This window comes from Callorhinus ursinus, unplaced genomic scaffold, assembly GCF_003265705.2.
Source record: "Callorhinus ursinus isolate GAN/ISIS: 27379988/994484 unplaced genomic scaffold, GSC_fseal_2.0 scaffold18, whole genome shotgun sequence".
NCBI lineage: Eukaryota > Metazoa > Chordata > Mammalia > Carnivora > Otariidae > Callorhinus > Callorhinus ursinus.
In genome coordinates this window covers 22,417,636-22,434,193 of record NW_027397080.1, presented here as the reverse complement: position 1 = coordinate 22,434,193, position 16,558 = coordinate 22,417,636, and the positions used below count along the sequence as shown (strand labels likewise).

General features: G+C 52.3%; 1 protein-coding gene across 2 annotated transcripts; it reads left to right on the top strand.

Annotated features, from left to right (window-relative positions):
• The first annotated feature begins 1,225 nt into the window (after positions 1 to 1,225).
• Positions 1,226 to 10,854, top strand: PLA2G2F (phospholipase A2 group IIF). 2 transcript variants are annotated; one of them, XM_073903255.1, is made up of 5 exons: positions 1,226 to 1,432; positions 2,074 to 2,123; positions 5,321 to 5,465; positions 6,401 to 6,510; positions 8,597 to 10,854. In XM_073903255.1, the coding sequence occupies exons 1-5, from the start codon at positions 1,317 to 1,319 to the stop codon at positions 8,806 to 8,808; spliced, it is 633 nt and encodes a 210-aa protein (XP_073759356.1). In that variant the 5' UTR covers positions 1,226 to 1,316; the 3' UTR covers positions 8,809 to 10,854. The 2 variants fall into 2 exon arrangements, with proteins under 2 accessions (XP_073759356.1, XP_025712974.1); XM_025857189.2 differs by lacking the exon at positions 1,226 to 1,432 and adding an exon at positions 1,827 to 1,859.
• The last annotated feature ends 5,704 nt before the right edge of the window (positions 10,855 to 16,558 follow it).

Below are 16,558 nucleotides of genomic sequence, written 5' to 3'. Positions count from 1 at the left end.
AATTATAAACAAATTCTCCCAGGAAATTTAAGTGGAGGAAATGCTTCCACTTAACTCCTTCTGGTAACCACAATTATTCTGACACCAAAACCAGATAACGACATTACAAGAAGAGAAAAACCACAGATTAATATCTCTCATAAACACAGATGCAAAAATTCTTTGGGGCTTGGAACCCCACGTTGGGGCTTGAACTCACGACCCTGAGATCAAAACCTGAGCTGAGATCAAGAGTTGAACTTTTAACCAACTGAGCCACCCAGGGGCTCCTAGATGCAAAAATTTGTAACAAAATATAAGCAAAGAGTCTAACAATATAAAAAAGGAAAATAGACCATGAGCAAATGGGGTTTAGCCCAGAAATGAAAGGTTGGTTTTACATTAAAAATCAATCAATGTAATTAACCATAATAGCAGACTAAGGAAGAAAAACTATATGATCTTTTTAATAAACACAAAGAAACAGCCCATTTGACAAAATCTGACCGTCCTGATTTAAAAAAAAAAATGTCAGCAAACTGAAATAGAAGGGAAATTCATTAGCTTGAAAGAGAGCATTACAACTCAACCAGAAATGTCTGTGCCCCCAAGGGTACCTCTAGAAATGTTTGGAGACAATTTTGGTTGTTACAACTTGGCAAGTTTCAGGGAGAGGAGCATGGGGCGGGGGGCGGGGGCCCCTCCTGGGTCTCATGCTGGAGGTCAGGGATGCTGCTCAGCACTCTGGATGCCCAGGACGACCCCCACCACAGAGAGGTGTCGGGCTCACGTGCCACAGTGGTACTGTGGCAGAGAAGACTGCTCCCGGAGGAGCAGATGGGCTTGCTCTTGCAGACGCCAGCTGGGGGCTTCCTCCAGTCTCTGTCCTCCACTGCAAAACACCACTGTAGTGGCCCCACCTCTCTCCAGTGCCCCGTGTCAAGCCCGCTGCACTGTGCTTTAACAAATGGAACTGAATGATTTTTTCTTTCACATCTGTTTCAGGTGGGAACAGGGAGACCTCTGGGTGAATTTCCCTCCAGATGTGCAGGGAGGGGCCAGCTCCTGGGCAGATGTGCAAACCTCCACCTGCGGGCCCAGTGCCCTGGGGTGGGGACCGTACCAGGCAGCTGTGGGCAGGGCAGTGGCTGTGGGAGGGAGGAGGTGGAGTCTCCTTTTTCTAGGGCAGTGTCACCTGCCTCCCGCCCAGGGGCATTGCCCCTGCATTACCCTGCCAGTGCGTGTGGCCGTGGGAAGCTGGGGCCTGTTCCCTGGAGCCTTCAGAGTGATCGTGGACCTTACAAGCCCTATGTTGCTGGACCCCCAGAACGCAGAACATGGCAGATGGGGCGCAAGCCAACCCCAAAGTGTTCAGGAAGAAGGTGCTGGTTAGGCACCCCTCTGGGTGGATGGGCCCAAGTCTCAGGGCCTCTTCTCCCTGGAGAACCTCCAGGTACGTGCCTGCTACCCGGGGATGGAATCCTCCATGGAGAGCAGCAGGGATGGGGTTGGGGAACTGGCTCTTAGAGCCCATTTCTCCAGAGAGAAGAGCTCTAAGTCTCTGAGTGATGGTGAGATATGTCACTGCATTTTCAGCACCATGAGGGCCTTAAGGATCCTCTAGTCAATCCTCAGGCCCAGAGAGGCTAAAGGATCTACCCGAGATCACACAGCATTTTGGAAGAAGAGCTGGGACTAGAATCTAAGGACCCAGGTTTCTTGGCTCCAAGTGCAAGACCCAGCCAGCAGGTTGGGTCATGTGACTTCCTGGAGTGTGTATGGAAAGGGGGTTGGTTCTGATCTGTGACAGTGGCCCGACCCCATGAGACAGTGAGCTTCCTGTCTTGGAAGCTTGGGCAGGAAGGGCATTCCTGCTCAGGGTAAGAAGGAAGGAGGCTCTGCCAGCCTGGGGACTATTCTTTCAGCAGGTGCAGGGCCGGTGGGAGGTTCTCCTCACAGAGCCCGGGGAAGCAGGAACAGAGGCCTGAAGGGGCAGCATTGATGGGGTGATGAGGCCCGGGAGGGAGCTGCAGGCCCAGAGCTGCAGGAGAGCGGAAGGAATGGACTCAGGACTTGGATTTTCTCCTCTCTCAGATCTAGCTTGGGTATGAAGTTCTTCACCATGGTCATCCTGGCCGGCAGCGGTGAGTAAAGGCTCTGGGGGGACTCCTCTGTCTCTCCCGCTCCCACACTTTCTCCTGTGACCTTGGGCACCTAGGTTCTCGAGCCACTGGCTGGGGGACTGTGCTGCCTCTCTGGGGCGCAACTTCCTCGCTCAGGCCCTGGCGGCCTTCATTGCCTTGGGACTGTTTGCTCGCCGGGCCAGCCGTAAACACTCCAGGGGCCCTCAGCTTGGCATTTATGAGCCTCCAAGGTGACAGGGCCCGGAGCTGAGGAAGCATCGTAAAATAGTAGTGTTTGCTTAGGGCGTCTGGCCGCCCTGGGAAAACCTGGGTGTTTGTGTAGATAGGAGTGTGTGTTTGTGTACATGTGTACATTAGATAAGAGCTAATGGGTTTGTGTGTGGCTATATGCACGTATATCTCTGTGTGTGGAGGGGTGTCTCAGCACACGTCAGCAAAACGTGTAGGTGTATGTTAATTGGGGCACCTGGATGTGCGTGAGGTGTGTGTGTAGCAGGTGTCTGGGAGCTCATAAGCCATCGGCGGGGGAGGGCTCCGGGGGCTCCTTTCCTGGGACCGGTGCTCCCGGGCACAGCGCTGGGGACAGCTGAGGCTCCTGAGGCAAATCTGACCCCGCACACAGCCAGGTGTCTCGGGGAGGTGGGAGGTGACCCGAACCCCTCACTGACTTCTCATCCAGCCTGTTACATATCGCCCGACGCAGCCTGGTTTGCGGGAAAGAAAGAGATCCCAGAAACAAAATAAGGTTAACCCTGTGGCCAGATGTGAATAAGAGGGGGTTGAATTGGCTGCTAAGGTTGTTTAGAAACCACCCATTTGCCTTCCGCCCCAACATTGGCCGGGGACAGCTCCAGCCTGACCGAGCGCAGACTCCCTTTCTTCTGCTGGGAGCGCGAGTGTGGATCGTGTGTGCTGCACGTGTGAGTGTGTACCGGCGCGCGGCTGAGTGTGTGAGGTGTATGTGTGAGTGTGGGTGTGCTTGTGGGTGTGAGGCGTGTGGGTGGGTGAGGTGTTCGCGGATGAGTGTGTGCACGACTGTGTATATGATAGTGTGCGTCTGTGTGGGAGGTGCCTGTGAGTGTATCACGGGTGTGTGCCTGTGAACACATGCGGTGTGTAGAGGAAAGTGTGAGTGTGTATCTTGCTTGAGTGTGTGAGGTGGGTGAATGTGTGTGCGCGAAGTGTGGTTCTACGTACGGTATGTATGGGTGTGTGACTTGTGTGTGTGTGAGCTTGCTGAGCAGGACCACATGACTGTGTGTATGAGGTATGTGTGGGTGAATGTGTGTTTGTGGGTGAGTGTGCACCAGAGTGTGTGCGCGGAGGGGAGTCTGAGGTGTGGGTGCCCGTGTGAGTGTGACGGGGTGTGTCTCCCTGTGTGTGAGGTGTGGAGTGCTCGTGTGATAATGTCCACCTTGTATGGAGCTGCTGGTCAGGGTGCCCTGGGGATGGAAGTTTCTCCCCTCCCCTCCAGGGTAACACCTGCACAGCCAGATGGTGGGCGGTGGGAGGCCGGAGCTTCAGGCCAGGGAGCCAGGAGGCCAGGACCCACAGAGGGTGCTCCCTCCTCACAGCCCGGGCACCTGGTGCCCTGCAGGAGAGCCGCTTTATCCCTAGATTTGGCAGTTGATGTCAAAGCGCTTGTGCAACCTGCTCACGGTGCCACAGTGCTCCCGGAGAAACCTGTTTGCAAACCCGGGAATGTCTGGGTTTGACTCCCAAGGTCCAATTCCAGATCGGGCCCCCAAGCTGCTTGGCATGCACATCCTCCTCCAGCAGTGGGACGCCAACACAGCAGGAGGAAGGGCTGGGGGAGAGAGCTAGCGTCCCCTTTCTCCCTCCCCCCCCCCACCCACAACCCTCACATCCCTCCTGCAGCTCAGGGATGGGCTCAGGCCCACGGGATGTGGGGTCCTGCCTCTCCCTGCCCCAGACCCTGCTGAGACATGTACCTCACTTGGCACCAACCTCTTAAAGTCACTTGTCCCAGCTCCTCGCCCGTTTCCTTTCTTGTTTGCTCCTTATTTTCTGTAATAACAAAAATCACCAAGCCAATAGACAGGAAGACTCAGGTAGAGCAGGATTCCCCAAACCCATTAAATGGGGCTGCAGTAGCTCTCCTGCCTTGTGCGGGGTGGCCTCACCAAGTAAGGACTTAAGCACCAGGCTCTGGGTTGACTCAGCAGAGAGCGAGGAGGAGATGCTGAGTCAGCACAGGCCCCGGGGGGCCCAGGAGGCGGGGAGCAGGGGAGAGGAGAATCTGTCGCTGGGGTGGGCTGGCCTGGCAGGTGCTGCCACTGAGTTTGCTGGTGTGGGAAGGGATCATGGCGCTATTGCTTCTGGTGAGACACGGACAAAGGGAAAAGGTGTGTGTGTGTGTGTGTGTGTGTGTGTGTGTGTGTGTGTGTATCCGTCTGTCTTTGGGGAACGACCAGAGCACCGAATTGTCTCTGGATTCATTGTAATTTGCACCAGCCCCAGGACTGTGGTAGGGACCCTGAGTCCCTCCTGGGGGCAGAGGAGCCAGACAAAGCCCAGGGCCCAGAATCAAATGTTCAGAAGAGCATGTGGCATTTGTGAAGTCCCTTACAGTGGACCGGACACTTGGGATCTCACTGCCTGGGTCCAAATTCTATCCCTACCACTTTTTGATAATGTTCTCGGGCAAGTTACTCAGTGCTCTGGGCCTCAGTCTCCTCATCTATAAAGTGGGGATAATAACAGCACTCAGCGAGCTAATGCATGGGAGGGGCTTAGGACAGTGCCTGGCACAGAGCCCTCAACAAGTAGTAACAATAATTACTTTCTAAGTGCCCTAGTGCCTCACGGGTGTTTTATTTTTTTTTTTTTAAGATTTCATTTATTTATTTGAGAGAGAGACGGAGAGAATGAGCAGAGCGGGGCGAGGGGCAGAGGGAAAGGGAGAAGCAGACTCCCTGCTGAGCAGGGAGCCCAATGCGACGTGGGGCTCTACCCCAGGACTCTGGGATTGGGACCTGAGCAGAAGGCAGACGCTTAATGGACGGAGCCCACCCAGGCGCCCCTTCTCACAGCTTTTTATACATTGCTTCCATCCTCCCCCTCTGCTCACCCTCCCTCCCTCCCTCCCCCTTTCCCTGGCCCCGGGGTATGGGGAGGACAGTCGAAGGGCCATCCACCAGGCAGGACGCTCACAGCACCCCTTGGTTCTCTTGCAGTCCTGCCCGAGGCCCGCAGCAGCCTGCTTAACCTGAAGTCCATGGTGGAAGGCATCACGGGGAGGAACGCCATCCTCTCCTTCGTGGGCTACGGCTGCTACTGTGGGCTGGGAGGGCACGGGCTGCCCATGGACGAGGTGGACTGGTAGGTCCCCGAGCGCCTGCGCTACTGTCGTGTTGGGACTGGGAAAGGGGGGCAGTGAGGGTCAGACTGGTCTCCGTCTCTGATGGGTGGGACAAGACCCTTTCCCCAAAGGATGAGGCTGGTTCAGTGAGTTAGTGACCTTGACCCCTATCCTCCTCAACCGTCTGGGATGCTTTCTACAGTTGGGCTTGGAGGCATTTGGGAACTCGCATTCTCGCCAGGAAGGAAACATTGACCTGCCCCCAAAACACATGAGAGCAACGGACACGCAGCTCACGCTGAGCAAAAGCAAGGGCTGTTGACCCCCCTCACCCCCATCACCCTGGAGGCTCTGATGGAGGGCTGAGCTTACTTTCTGCTCCTATCTCCCCGGAAGCAGCCAGCGCCAAGTCTGGTATCATGGGGGCTGGGGAGGGGGGAGGCTTGATAAATCCATGTTGACTAATTGCTTTCCTCCACCTGAGGGGATGGGGGTGGCCACACTACATTTGCTTCCTGTCCTTCCCCCCCCCCCCCCGATCCCACTCGCCCCTGCGGACCTTTGTCTCTCCCTGGCCATCCCACATAGCCAGGCATGGCCTCTTCATATAGTCAGGCAGGCTCCTTTCACAGTGACTGAGCCCTGACTCTCCTTCCCATCCTGACCACATCGCCGGACAGCCTGACGCTTCCTGCCTCCTGCAGCTGCATCAGGGCTCTCAGGGGGAAAGCCAGGAGCCCTGCGCATAGAACAGGGAGGCAGGATCATGGGCAAGAAACTGGGCCACTGGCTGGGCTCTGCCTGGCTGTGGACCTCAGGAAGGTAACTGTCCCTCTCTGGGCCTCAGTCTGAAGGTCTGATCTGTAAAGAACTGGTACAGATGGTTGGGGTCTCTGCCAGTGGGAGACCAGCCAAGCCTACCTACATGGGCCTGCTATCCTCTACCTGCCCCTAGGTGCTGCCACGCCCATGACTGCTGCTACCAGAAGCTCTTTGACCTGGGCTGTCACCCCTATGTGGACCACTATGAACACACCATAGAGAATAATACTTCGGTCATCTGTAGTGAGTTCCCCCCTGCCATTTCCCACTCCCCCACCTAGGAGAAGGGCTTAGATTGCCAGTCCCCCTGCCTGCCCTGTCCTGGGGCTGTGCACACGGTTGCCAGGTGACATACAGGATGCCCAGCTAAATTTGAGTTTCAGATAAACAACGAAAAATATTTTCACCTAAGTATACCCTAAATATTGCATGGGACAGCCTCATACTAAAAATTAAATGTTAGCGTAAAATCAGTTACTAGTAGTATAAAATTAAGAGTTAGTGTAAGTATATCCCATGTAATATCTGGGACATACTTAGACTAAAATATTTACTGTTTGTCTGAAATTCAAATTAGCCAGGCTTCTTGTTTTTGTTTGTTAAATCTGAGAACCCTAGCTGTGGTCTTCATCCTGGTATGCTCTGACCCTCCAAGCCTGAATTAGCAGCCTGATTCCCTGGTCCTTGATTCTTAGGCTTCACAGGGTTTAGGGAGGGTTCTGATTCAGTGGGTCTGGGTGAGGGCCCAGGAATCTGTTTTTAACGAGATCCTCTGGTGATGTTGAGACTTTGTGACATGCCGAACTGGGTTCAAACCTGGATTCACAGCATCTCCTGCTGTGTAACCTTAAGCAGGGTGCTTCCCTACCTGCCCTCAGTCTCTCCATGGGCCCATGGAAGGGTTTAGATCAGAGCAGACCTGTTCCCTTCCGGTTCTGTCTTTGGGACCGGGCCAGAAGGTGGCCCCATCCCAGGACTCTCACTGTTCCCAAGATTCAAGCTATGGGAACCAGGCCCTGTGGGGTTCCCTCCCTTGCCCTGAACTCTCCAGGCCATTCCTCAACTGAGGGATGTGGCATCCAAGTTAATGGCCCAAGTGTCCCTGCCTTGCCTCCCCTTGGGTAGCGGGTGCCTCCTGGCCCGGTCCCATGGGCAGCCCCGGGTTCCCTTTGTCTCCTTGCCTTAACCAGGTTCTTGCTCACTATCCCTCACTAAAAGCTCACAAGCAAGCCCAGCTTTGCAAAGAAACCCTAAGTCTCCTCTTCTCTGGGGAAAAGCCTGGTGGGGAACTGGGCACATCTGGGGCCCCTTGGGAGCCCAGGGCACTGAGGTTCTCGTATGCTGTTGTTCAAACATGGAGTGAAGGGGCTGGCTTGAGAGAGGGGATGTCCCCTCATTAAAGCATTTCAAGGATCCCCAAAGGGCGGTGGACTAACCCAAGCAGTGGTTTTCACATTGGGTTCTGGAGATTCCCGTGGTCATGGGGTCCCTGAGTGGTCCAGCTGGCCCTGTTAACCCATTTCATAGCTTAAGGGCTTCTCTTTTGGCCATTTGATAAGTTAGCCTCCTGCAAAGAGTCTCATTTAAGAGCAAGGGTTCTGCTGATGGAAAGTTGGAGAAGTGTGCAAACCACTGAGCCAGTGAGGGGTTCTCAAAGGGTGTTCCCCAAGCCAGCAACATCACCATCACCTAGGAACTTACTAGAAATGCAGATTATCAGGCCCCACCCAGACCTACTGAATCTGAAGCTGTGGGGCTGGGCCCCAGCAGTCTCTTGTCTCAACAAGCCCCCGGTGGACCCTAGCACACACCTAAGGTTGAGAACGGTCAGGGTGGACGATTTCTGGAGGCTCAGAATAGTAGCAGCAGTAACAGTGGCAACAGTGACTAGGACTTAAGCATTTGCTCCGTGGGATGCCCTGAGCCAAGCTCTTTAGGAGCCCTTCCTCAGCGGCTCCTTACCACCAGCTCCCTCCGGTCGGGGGTGGGGAGGGGGTTCTGTGGTTCTGTGATGGAAGAGAGGAGGCCCCGGAATGGGGAGTTCCTGACACCTGGGTGTCTGTCCCATCTCTGCCTTGGGTTGGCTGGGTGACTTAGGTAAACCCCTTTCTGAACCTCAGTTTCCCCAACTATAGAGTGGCATGTTGTACTTCAGGGCTTCTCTGATTTAAGTGCACCCAGAGCCACCAGGAGGGCGGTGGACACAGATGACTGGGCCCGCCCCAGAGCTTCTGAGCCGTGGGCCTGGGGTGACCCGTCAGTGACGCTCTGCTGTCACCCTCCCACGGGACCACCTTCCGAGGCCCACTGGAACCTCTGCCCCGCACAGGTGAGCTCAACGAGACGGAGTGTGACAAGCAGACATGCGAATGTGACAAGAGCGTGGTTCTGTGTCTCCGGAACCAGACGTACAACGAGAAGCATCGCAACTATCTGAACATCTACTGTCAGGGTCCCACGCCCAACTGCAGCATCTATGAGCCCCCTCCGGGGGAGGTGGCCTGCAGACACTTCTCCCCTGCTCCCCCCGCACCTCCCTAGTGCCCTCTGGGGACCAGACAGATGCAGGGGGAGGTGGGGATGAGACCGGGAGCCTGGGGGACTGCCTGGCTGCTTCTTCCCTGGAGCCTCCCCACCCCCCAGGAGATCAGCCCCAGAGGACTCGGGAAGGCCTGTGGCCCCCAGGCTCATCCGGCCCAACCCTGAGCGTGGCCGTGGCCCGCTGCGTGAGTCCTTGACTTGGCAGGGACGTCTCCTGTGTATGGAAGGCAGGGCCTGAGAGAGAAGAGGTGGGGGTCCTCTGAGGGGGGCCCCTGGCCCTGGCCCCAGGCTGACTTCCTCAGCCTGGCCCTCAAGGTGGGACCCTGAGGCCTTAGACACCAAGATCCTGAGCTGCGGGCACAGCCCCAGAGCTTGGTGTGTCCTCAGACAGGTTCCCAGACCAACAGCGTGCTGGTCCCAAGGCCTGGGCTCTGGAGGCCTCTTGGCTGCTCCTAGGCAATAACTCAGGGTGATCCTTGCTTTTTCTCTAGAGCCCCAGGGTGGGTGGGTGACCCAGAGTCCAGGCCCAGACTTCACAGGATGGCCACAGTGCTTAGCCTTTCAGCCCCCAACTCTGGCCTCAGGGCAGTCTCCAGGGCACTGACAGAACCCGCATCCTCAGCGGCACGCCCCTCGGTGCAGGGTGACCAAGACGGGGGCACAAATATGTCCCCCAGCACTCACAGGTCTTCCCCCGCCTCCCTGCTGAGCCGGCCCTGCAACACTGCATGGCTCTGAGGAGCACCCAAACCCAGGCTCCTGGGACCCTAACCGATGTGAGGGGACAGGGCCGTTCCCCCTCCTGGCTCCCCCCACCCCGCAGCAGCTAGGCCAGTGGGTGGAAAGACCCCAGACCCCTCTCTCCCTGGCAGGGAGAGGCGAGGCTGCACCCTGGGGTCAGAAGCCCTCTCAATGGGGAGGAGGCCGAGGGCTGGGACCCACCTCCATGAAGGGGGAAACAAAGGCAGGAGGGACCAGGTCCAGGTAGGAGGCTGTGGGGAAGATTCAGGAAGGCAGCGGGGAGGGAGCCACATGCTGAGGGAAGGGAGGGGAGAAGGCAGGACAAGGTGAGGCGTCCAGACCAGAGTGGTCTGGGCAGGAGAAGCGGGCTAAAGGAACCTGGGGCGCAGGGCCCCCCTTGGGCCCAGGTTCCCATTTGGCCGGGGGCTTGTGGGCAGAGGTGGAGGAGGGTCAGCCTCTGCGGGGCCAGCTTTCTGGACCCTGCGCCAGCTCTGCTGTTTCTCCAGGTGCGCCCTCCCCTGTCCCGCCTGCCTCACCTCTTGACCTCAAGCTCAGCGGCCTCCAAGAAGCCAGCATGCCCTGCGTCACCCTGAGGACCCACTGGCATAGCACTGTGACCCACCTGGACACCAAGAACAGCCGCCAGGAGCTTGGCCCGCCCTGCCAGGACCCTGTAGACCACTGTCCCCAGGGATGGTCCAGAAAGCCAGAGGCGAGAGGGGCATGGGGGTGGGAAGAGAATGTCTACCCCCCAAATGGCAGGACTGGGCAGAAGCCTTGCCCAGCTGCATCTTCTAGAACACCGGGCTTGGGGACTGAGGATGAAGCTGTTGGTTGGCGTTGGCTGTCACTATGCGTGGGAGGAGACCCTTCCACCACTCACCTCCCGCTGACTGGCGTGGCCTGGTGGCTGTGGTCCCCTGTGAGCCTCATCACTGACATCTTCCAGCTAATGAACTACCCTCTCCTGGCCATCTTGGGCGGGCCCATTATCTCTGAACCAGAGCCCCCACCAAGCCAGGGGTGGAGTCACGATGGGGCACCCAGAGTCCCCACTGGAGGTGGGGTGTGCAGAAGCCTTCGCCCCTCACCCGTGGGAGCCCAGCTTTCTGGCTGCGCCCCTCTAGCTTGCACAAACCTGCACTCCGGAGAGTTTGGGCCCATGTGTTGGGACGAGATTCTGCTGCCAAGTCTTGCCTGCCCCACCCCCCGCCTTGCTCCGGCCTGTCCAGGATGCTGCACCCCAGAGACACTCCATAGGACTCAGCAACCCCTCCTCAATCTAATAAAGGTCTCCTGCCTTGGCTCCCCACTGCTGGTCCTCCTTGGCATGGTACTCACTGGCTGGGCATCAGGGGAGGGCACAGAGCCTCCCTCCAGGATCTGCGGCTCTGGGGAAAGCAGGTTCTCTGACCCCTAGCAGCTGGCCTGGCCTGTCCCCTTCCTGCCCCGGGGCCTGGATGAAGTGGCCCACTCCAGCAGATGGGCGAGTGTCAGGAAGGCTGGTGTGTGCCAAAGGCTGGACAACGAGAACTGTTGGGCTGGGGGCTTTCTGGCGTCAATCTCCACCCTGTTCTTTGCTGTTGAACATGTGAGGCCCAGAGAGGGAAAGTAACTTGTCCAGAGTCACACAGGTTGTCAGTGATGGGCCTGGGTCTGACGCCTCGGGATCTGACTTTTTTCTTAAGATTTATTTTATTTATGTATTTATTTATTTATTAGAGAGAGAGAGAGAGAGAGAGAGTGAGGTGGGGGAGGAGCAGGGGGAGAGAGATAAGCAGACTCTGAGCCGAGTGTAGAGCCCGACTCGGGGCTCCATCTCACGACCCTGAGATCACGACCTGAGTTGAAACCAAGAGTTGGAAACTTAACTGAGCACCTTCTTAATGATGACTGGGCAGCTGGGGACAGTGGGGTCAGCGACTGAAAATCCAGCAGGGCACCAAGTCCTGGTCCTCGCCCTGGCCCCTTCTCTGATTTAAGTCCCTTCCCTTCCCTGTTGTGATCAGTTTCCCCATGTGCAGAGGGACCAGAGAAGCTGTTTCAGGCGTTCCCCAAAGCCCTGTGTTTTCCTGGGCACATCTGGAATGATCTCTGGGGCTCTGCTCTCCCCACCTCAATCTTCAATTGAGCAGCTCTGCTTTTCCTATATTATATACTGAGCATTCACACGAACTACTATAAGAAGAAAAGGACATTCTTCAGTAACTTTTTTCAAAGCTTGAAAGCCCCTGGACGAGATCATCCATTAGTTCATTCATTCCAATGGACCTATACCGATGGTCATCTATGGACCAGGCGTGATACCTTTGATCAGACACAGACCCTACCTGAGGAAGCCCATATACTGGTGGGGGGGGGAGACATGTGATAACCTTGCCATATGGTGCCAAGCAGTATCATGGGGAGCATGGAGAGCATGGAGATTGAAGCCCCAAGTATGTCCTTGGCCGTCCCAGAAGGGCCCCCAAGGGGCTAAGGGGTGGAGCTGAGATGGCATGTTTGAGGTCCTTGGAGGTGGAGGAGAGAGGTGAAGGGGTCACAAGTCTTGAGGAAGAGGCCCCTTGCTTCTGTAATCTGGGCGGGGGGGTGGTCTCTCCTTCCTCAGGACTCTTTCCAAATTAGGTCATTTAGGCTAAGGCTTGAGGAAGGGACCGCACTTGCCTTGGGCTGGTCATCAACAAAGACTTTGTCCTTGACCCCACTTTAGTTAGGCTTCTTTTTTTTTTTTTTTAAGATTTTATTTATTTATTTGAGAGAGAGAATGAGAGATAGAGAGCACGAGAGGGAAGAGGGTCAGAGGGAGAAGCAGACTCCCCGCTGAGCAGGGAGCCCGATGCGGGACTCGATCCCGGGACTCCAGGATCATGACCTGAGTCGAAGGCAGTCGCTTAACCAACTGAGCCACCCAGGCGCCCTAGTTAGGCTTCTTTGAGACCTTTCTCAACCAGGCCTTGACCTCAGGGTTTCTGTATCCATCTGCCCCGTTTCAGCAAGAATCCCATCTCACCCTCAATATCTGATCAAAGTCTTTAGCCTCCACCGTTTGCCAGGTGGTTCCTGATCACCCAGGCCTGCCTTCCCCAGGAATCCTGTTGGGTCAGTGTAGCAAGAATCATCCAACCCTCTTAGCGATCTTCCATCCACCAGCCTCTCTCCCTGGTCCTTGGCTATACACCCCCACCTAAGAAAGGGAGGATTCGTCATCGTTGTATTCAAAATGGAGAGCCCAGTTCCATACGGGCCCTTGTTGTGATGGTTCTTGAATAAAATTCGCTTTTACCATTGAAATGACTGTACATCTCCGGTTTTCTAACAGCTGTGGTGTCATGACTCGTGTGAGATCAGATTCATGGTCATCGGACCCCGGGCCATGTCACCTAGGACCCCGAGTGGGCAGCCTGAGGCCTTTGTCTTCAGTCCTGACTGACTGATCGGGGACCCATTGTGAGCCCGACTCCTGAGCCAGGGCTCCGGGTAAATGCCCACTGGAGCACAGCAAGGATAGGTTTTGGTTCTTAAGGTTCTGAGTACACTCGGTGAAGCTGGATGAGAGTTACAGGCTGCTTTGTTGGACAGATACCTGCTGGGCTGGGAGTCTTTCTTCCCGGCCCTTTCTTTTGAGTAGGGATTCTCTCCCTGACTCCCGATGCTGGAATATTTTTCCTGGCTCTTTGGGAAACCTCTCTATTCTATTTGATCCTGCTTCTTCCAAGGAAACTTCTTAGTTGACTGAAGCCGCCCATCCCTTCCCGACCCTCTGCAGAACTTGGAACTTCACTGCTTCCTCTAAGACTTCTCCCTTCCCATGTCCCCACCTACCTTCTTTGATCTGCCCTTCAGTTCCCTTGTATGCCCTGATATGACCCTTTCAAACCCCTGCCTCCTCCCTCCCTCTGCCTGCCCATGCCAGCCCTTTGGGCCCTTGAATATCTAGCTCCCTGTCTCCATCAGGTTTTCTCAAGGGACTCAGGGACCCCTGGAAGCAACCACCTAAAGCTAAGAAGGAAAATGTTCTTTAGAAACAGACTAGATATTTTATTCACTTAGATGGGCTTTGGAGACATCCAGGCAGCTTCTTGATGTCCCCTCAATCTCTCCCCTAAAATGTATTCCACGGCCTCCTTAAAATTACATATTGGGGTGGGGGCCGCCTGGGTGGTGCAGTCAGTTGAGCCTCTGACTCTTGATTTTGGCTCAGGTCATGATCTCAGGGTTGTGGGATCAAGCCCCGTGTCAGGCTGTGCACTCAATGAGGAGTCTGCTTCTCTCTCTCCCTCTGCCCCTCCCCTGCTTGTGCACGCTCTCTCTCTGAAATAAATATACAAAATCTTTTTTAAAAATTACATATTGGGGCAACTGAAAAGCTTAAAAGTCTCCTCCACAAACACTGGTAAAAAGCTTTAACTCTCATACTGAATAAACAACCTTAACTTGTCCCATTTGCCAGAAATACAATTCAGATAAAAAATACAAAATGGAACAAAGATGAGATCCAACTATTTTATACAAACCAGGGATCTTGCGTCACTAGGCTTTGCTGATTCATGGCTAAAATTTTAGACTGAAACCTGTAAGATCTCTGTCTGCATCTGTCAGTTTGTGTGTGTAATGTATGTGTGATATCGTCCTAATCAAGATGACGTTACCAAATTAATTCATGAAATCACTTCACGGAGCTCTATTCAAAATAGCTTAGATATAAATCAGCACTCCTATTAATTAATATTCCTAAAACACCCAGAAATATAGAAACTAACCCAGATATTTTCCAAGCCTATATGATTTGAGCAATTCTTGGTTTAATAGCATTGGTTGAACAAAAACAGCCATGTTTTCTGAGTTATCAACAATAAAGGATAATACGAACATATGTTTTATTCTACTGGGGTTTAGTAGTTAAATAAAGTAATGTCATCTCTACCAGATGTCTAAGATTATAAAAAATTATAAATTGAACCGAAGAACAAATGTCTAAGTCAGGGTGCAGTAAAAATGAATTGCTTGATATCCATTACTTTGTGTAGATCAAGCACTGCAGAAAACCTGTGTATTTAGCTTTTTTAGGCTTTTGCTTTCATGATGCTTGCCTAACATGCACGGGCTGTAAAAAGAGTTTACGGAAATAGCTTGAGATGCTGTATAATTTTGCCCAATGTTCAAATATGCTTGCCTAAGAACAGTTTCCAAAATTTTTTTAGTGGCTTGCCATCTTAACGGTTATGTTAAATTAAATTAAGTAATAGGGAGTCATTAAATATCTAAATCATTTCTAAGTCAGATAAACCACTAAGACATTAATTACTAAGCACAAGTGTAAGCTTACATACTTTTGGCTTTTTATTCTTATATGGTATAGAGAAATATCTTTGGGTCTATTAATAAGCATGAAAAGTTGTACTAGAAGAAGCATATATTTCTAGAAATTGTGAGATGGTATATTCATAAAATTTACTAATATACTATAGAATGTTGATATATAGCAGACTGTTAACAACTGTCTACTTCCTCGTTTTCACTTGAAATTAAGATTACAATGGGTTGAAAATTCTAATCATACATAAATGAATTGCTAGAAATTTCTAGGAATAATAAGAGTGAAGAAAAAAAACTACATGCAAATTATGCAAGAATATGGGCTATATTTCTGTTAAGGAAAAAGGAGAGTAATATTGTCTGCAATGTACAAATTGCTTAGAGCTTGTTTAAAAGTTACTCCAGAATGAGAAAGAGGAAAATATAGGGAAAAAAAGCACATTTGTGTGGATATAGAAAGTTGTAGAGGGTTTGTGGAAAAAGAATTTCATGTGTGGTCAAGCTGCCTTAGATTGAATTGATTTATTTATAAGGTTTTAAAAATGAGCCCGATAGTGTACAGATGCAAAACTAGCATTTGGTTTTCTTTCTGTTGAAACAACAAACTTTTCTTGGATTATTGGTCTGCTCTTTCTATGAGATTGTAGAAAGCTTTTCTTTACCTTTCAAGTAAAACTGCCTAGGAGACAAAGATTTTGTTTTATCCGAATAATTTCCTGTGTTTACATTAACCTTATCATGTCACTGATTATTTAAGAGAACACAGACTTCTCACCTAAAAAAAAAAAGTATTTATTTGAGGAAGAGAGAGAGAAGGTGTGTGCATGACCACGAGGGGCAGAGGGAGAGGGAGATGCAGATTCCCTGCTGAGCTGGGGGTCTAGAAGCAGGGCTCCATCCCAGGACCCTGAGATCCTGACCTGAGCCCAAGTCAGATGCATAACTGACTGAACCACCCAGGTGCCCCCCCGGACTTTTCACTTTTTAAAAGAGCTAGGGTTTTTTCATTTTGTTTTGTTTTTACATCTTTGACGATTTTGCCTTCCCAAAAATCAACTCCTAAGTGAAATCCTGATCTTAAACTGACCTTGAACTGGGTCCCTGGAAAATCTCCAAGGATTTGTTCTTTCACCTTGTGAAAAGAGATGTTAAAAATAATCTGGTTTATTTGACATGCTGGATTGCATGGCAGGCACTGTCAAATCAGAAAGGCTTTAACTTCTCCTCTTATGTTTGTATGGGTAAATATTTTAAATTAATATAAATATTTTAGAAAGTGTATGAAGTTCGTAGAAATTTGTCAGTGCTTTGCTGCTTATGTAATGTCCTGGCATAATGTTACCAGTCATAATTCTAGTTATTATTTTAATGTGTTGTATGTCGCAGAGGCAATTACATTCCTTTGTCAGTTAATTGTTTTATAATGAGCTCTCATCAGATCTTTAACCAAGACCATTTTAAGCCTTTTGTCATTTACAGATAGTAAGGTTTCCTCTGATGCTCTCCTGACAGGTCATGCCAATCAGCTGGCAGCCAAAATGCTCCATCTTCATTAGCAAGGACAATTTCAGAGACCCCTGGTAAGGACTAGGGCAGGTATTCAGGGAAACAGGCTTCTGATGACATTGAATAAGCTTTAGATCACATCGCTGACCTGAGTAAGGATTTCCAGTGCTAGTAGAGAAGCTGATGG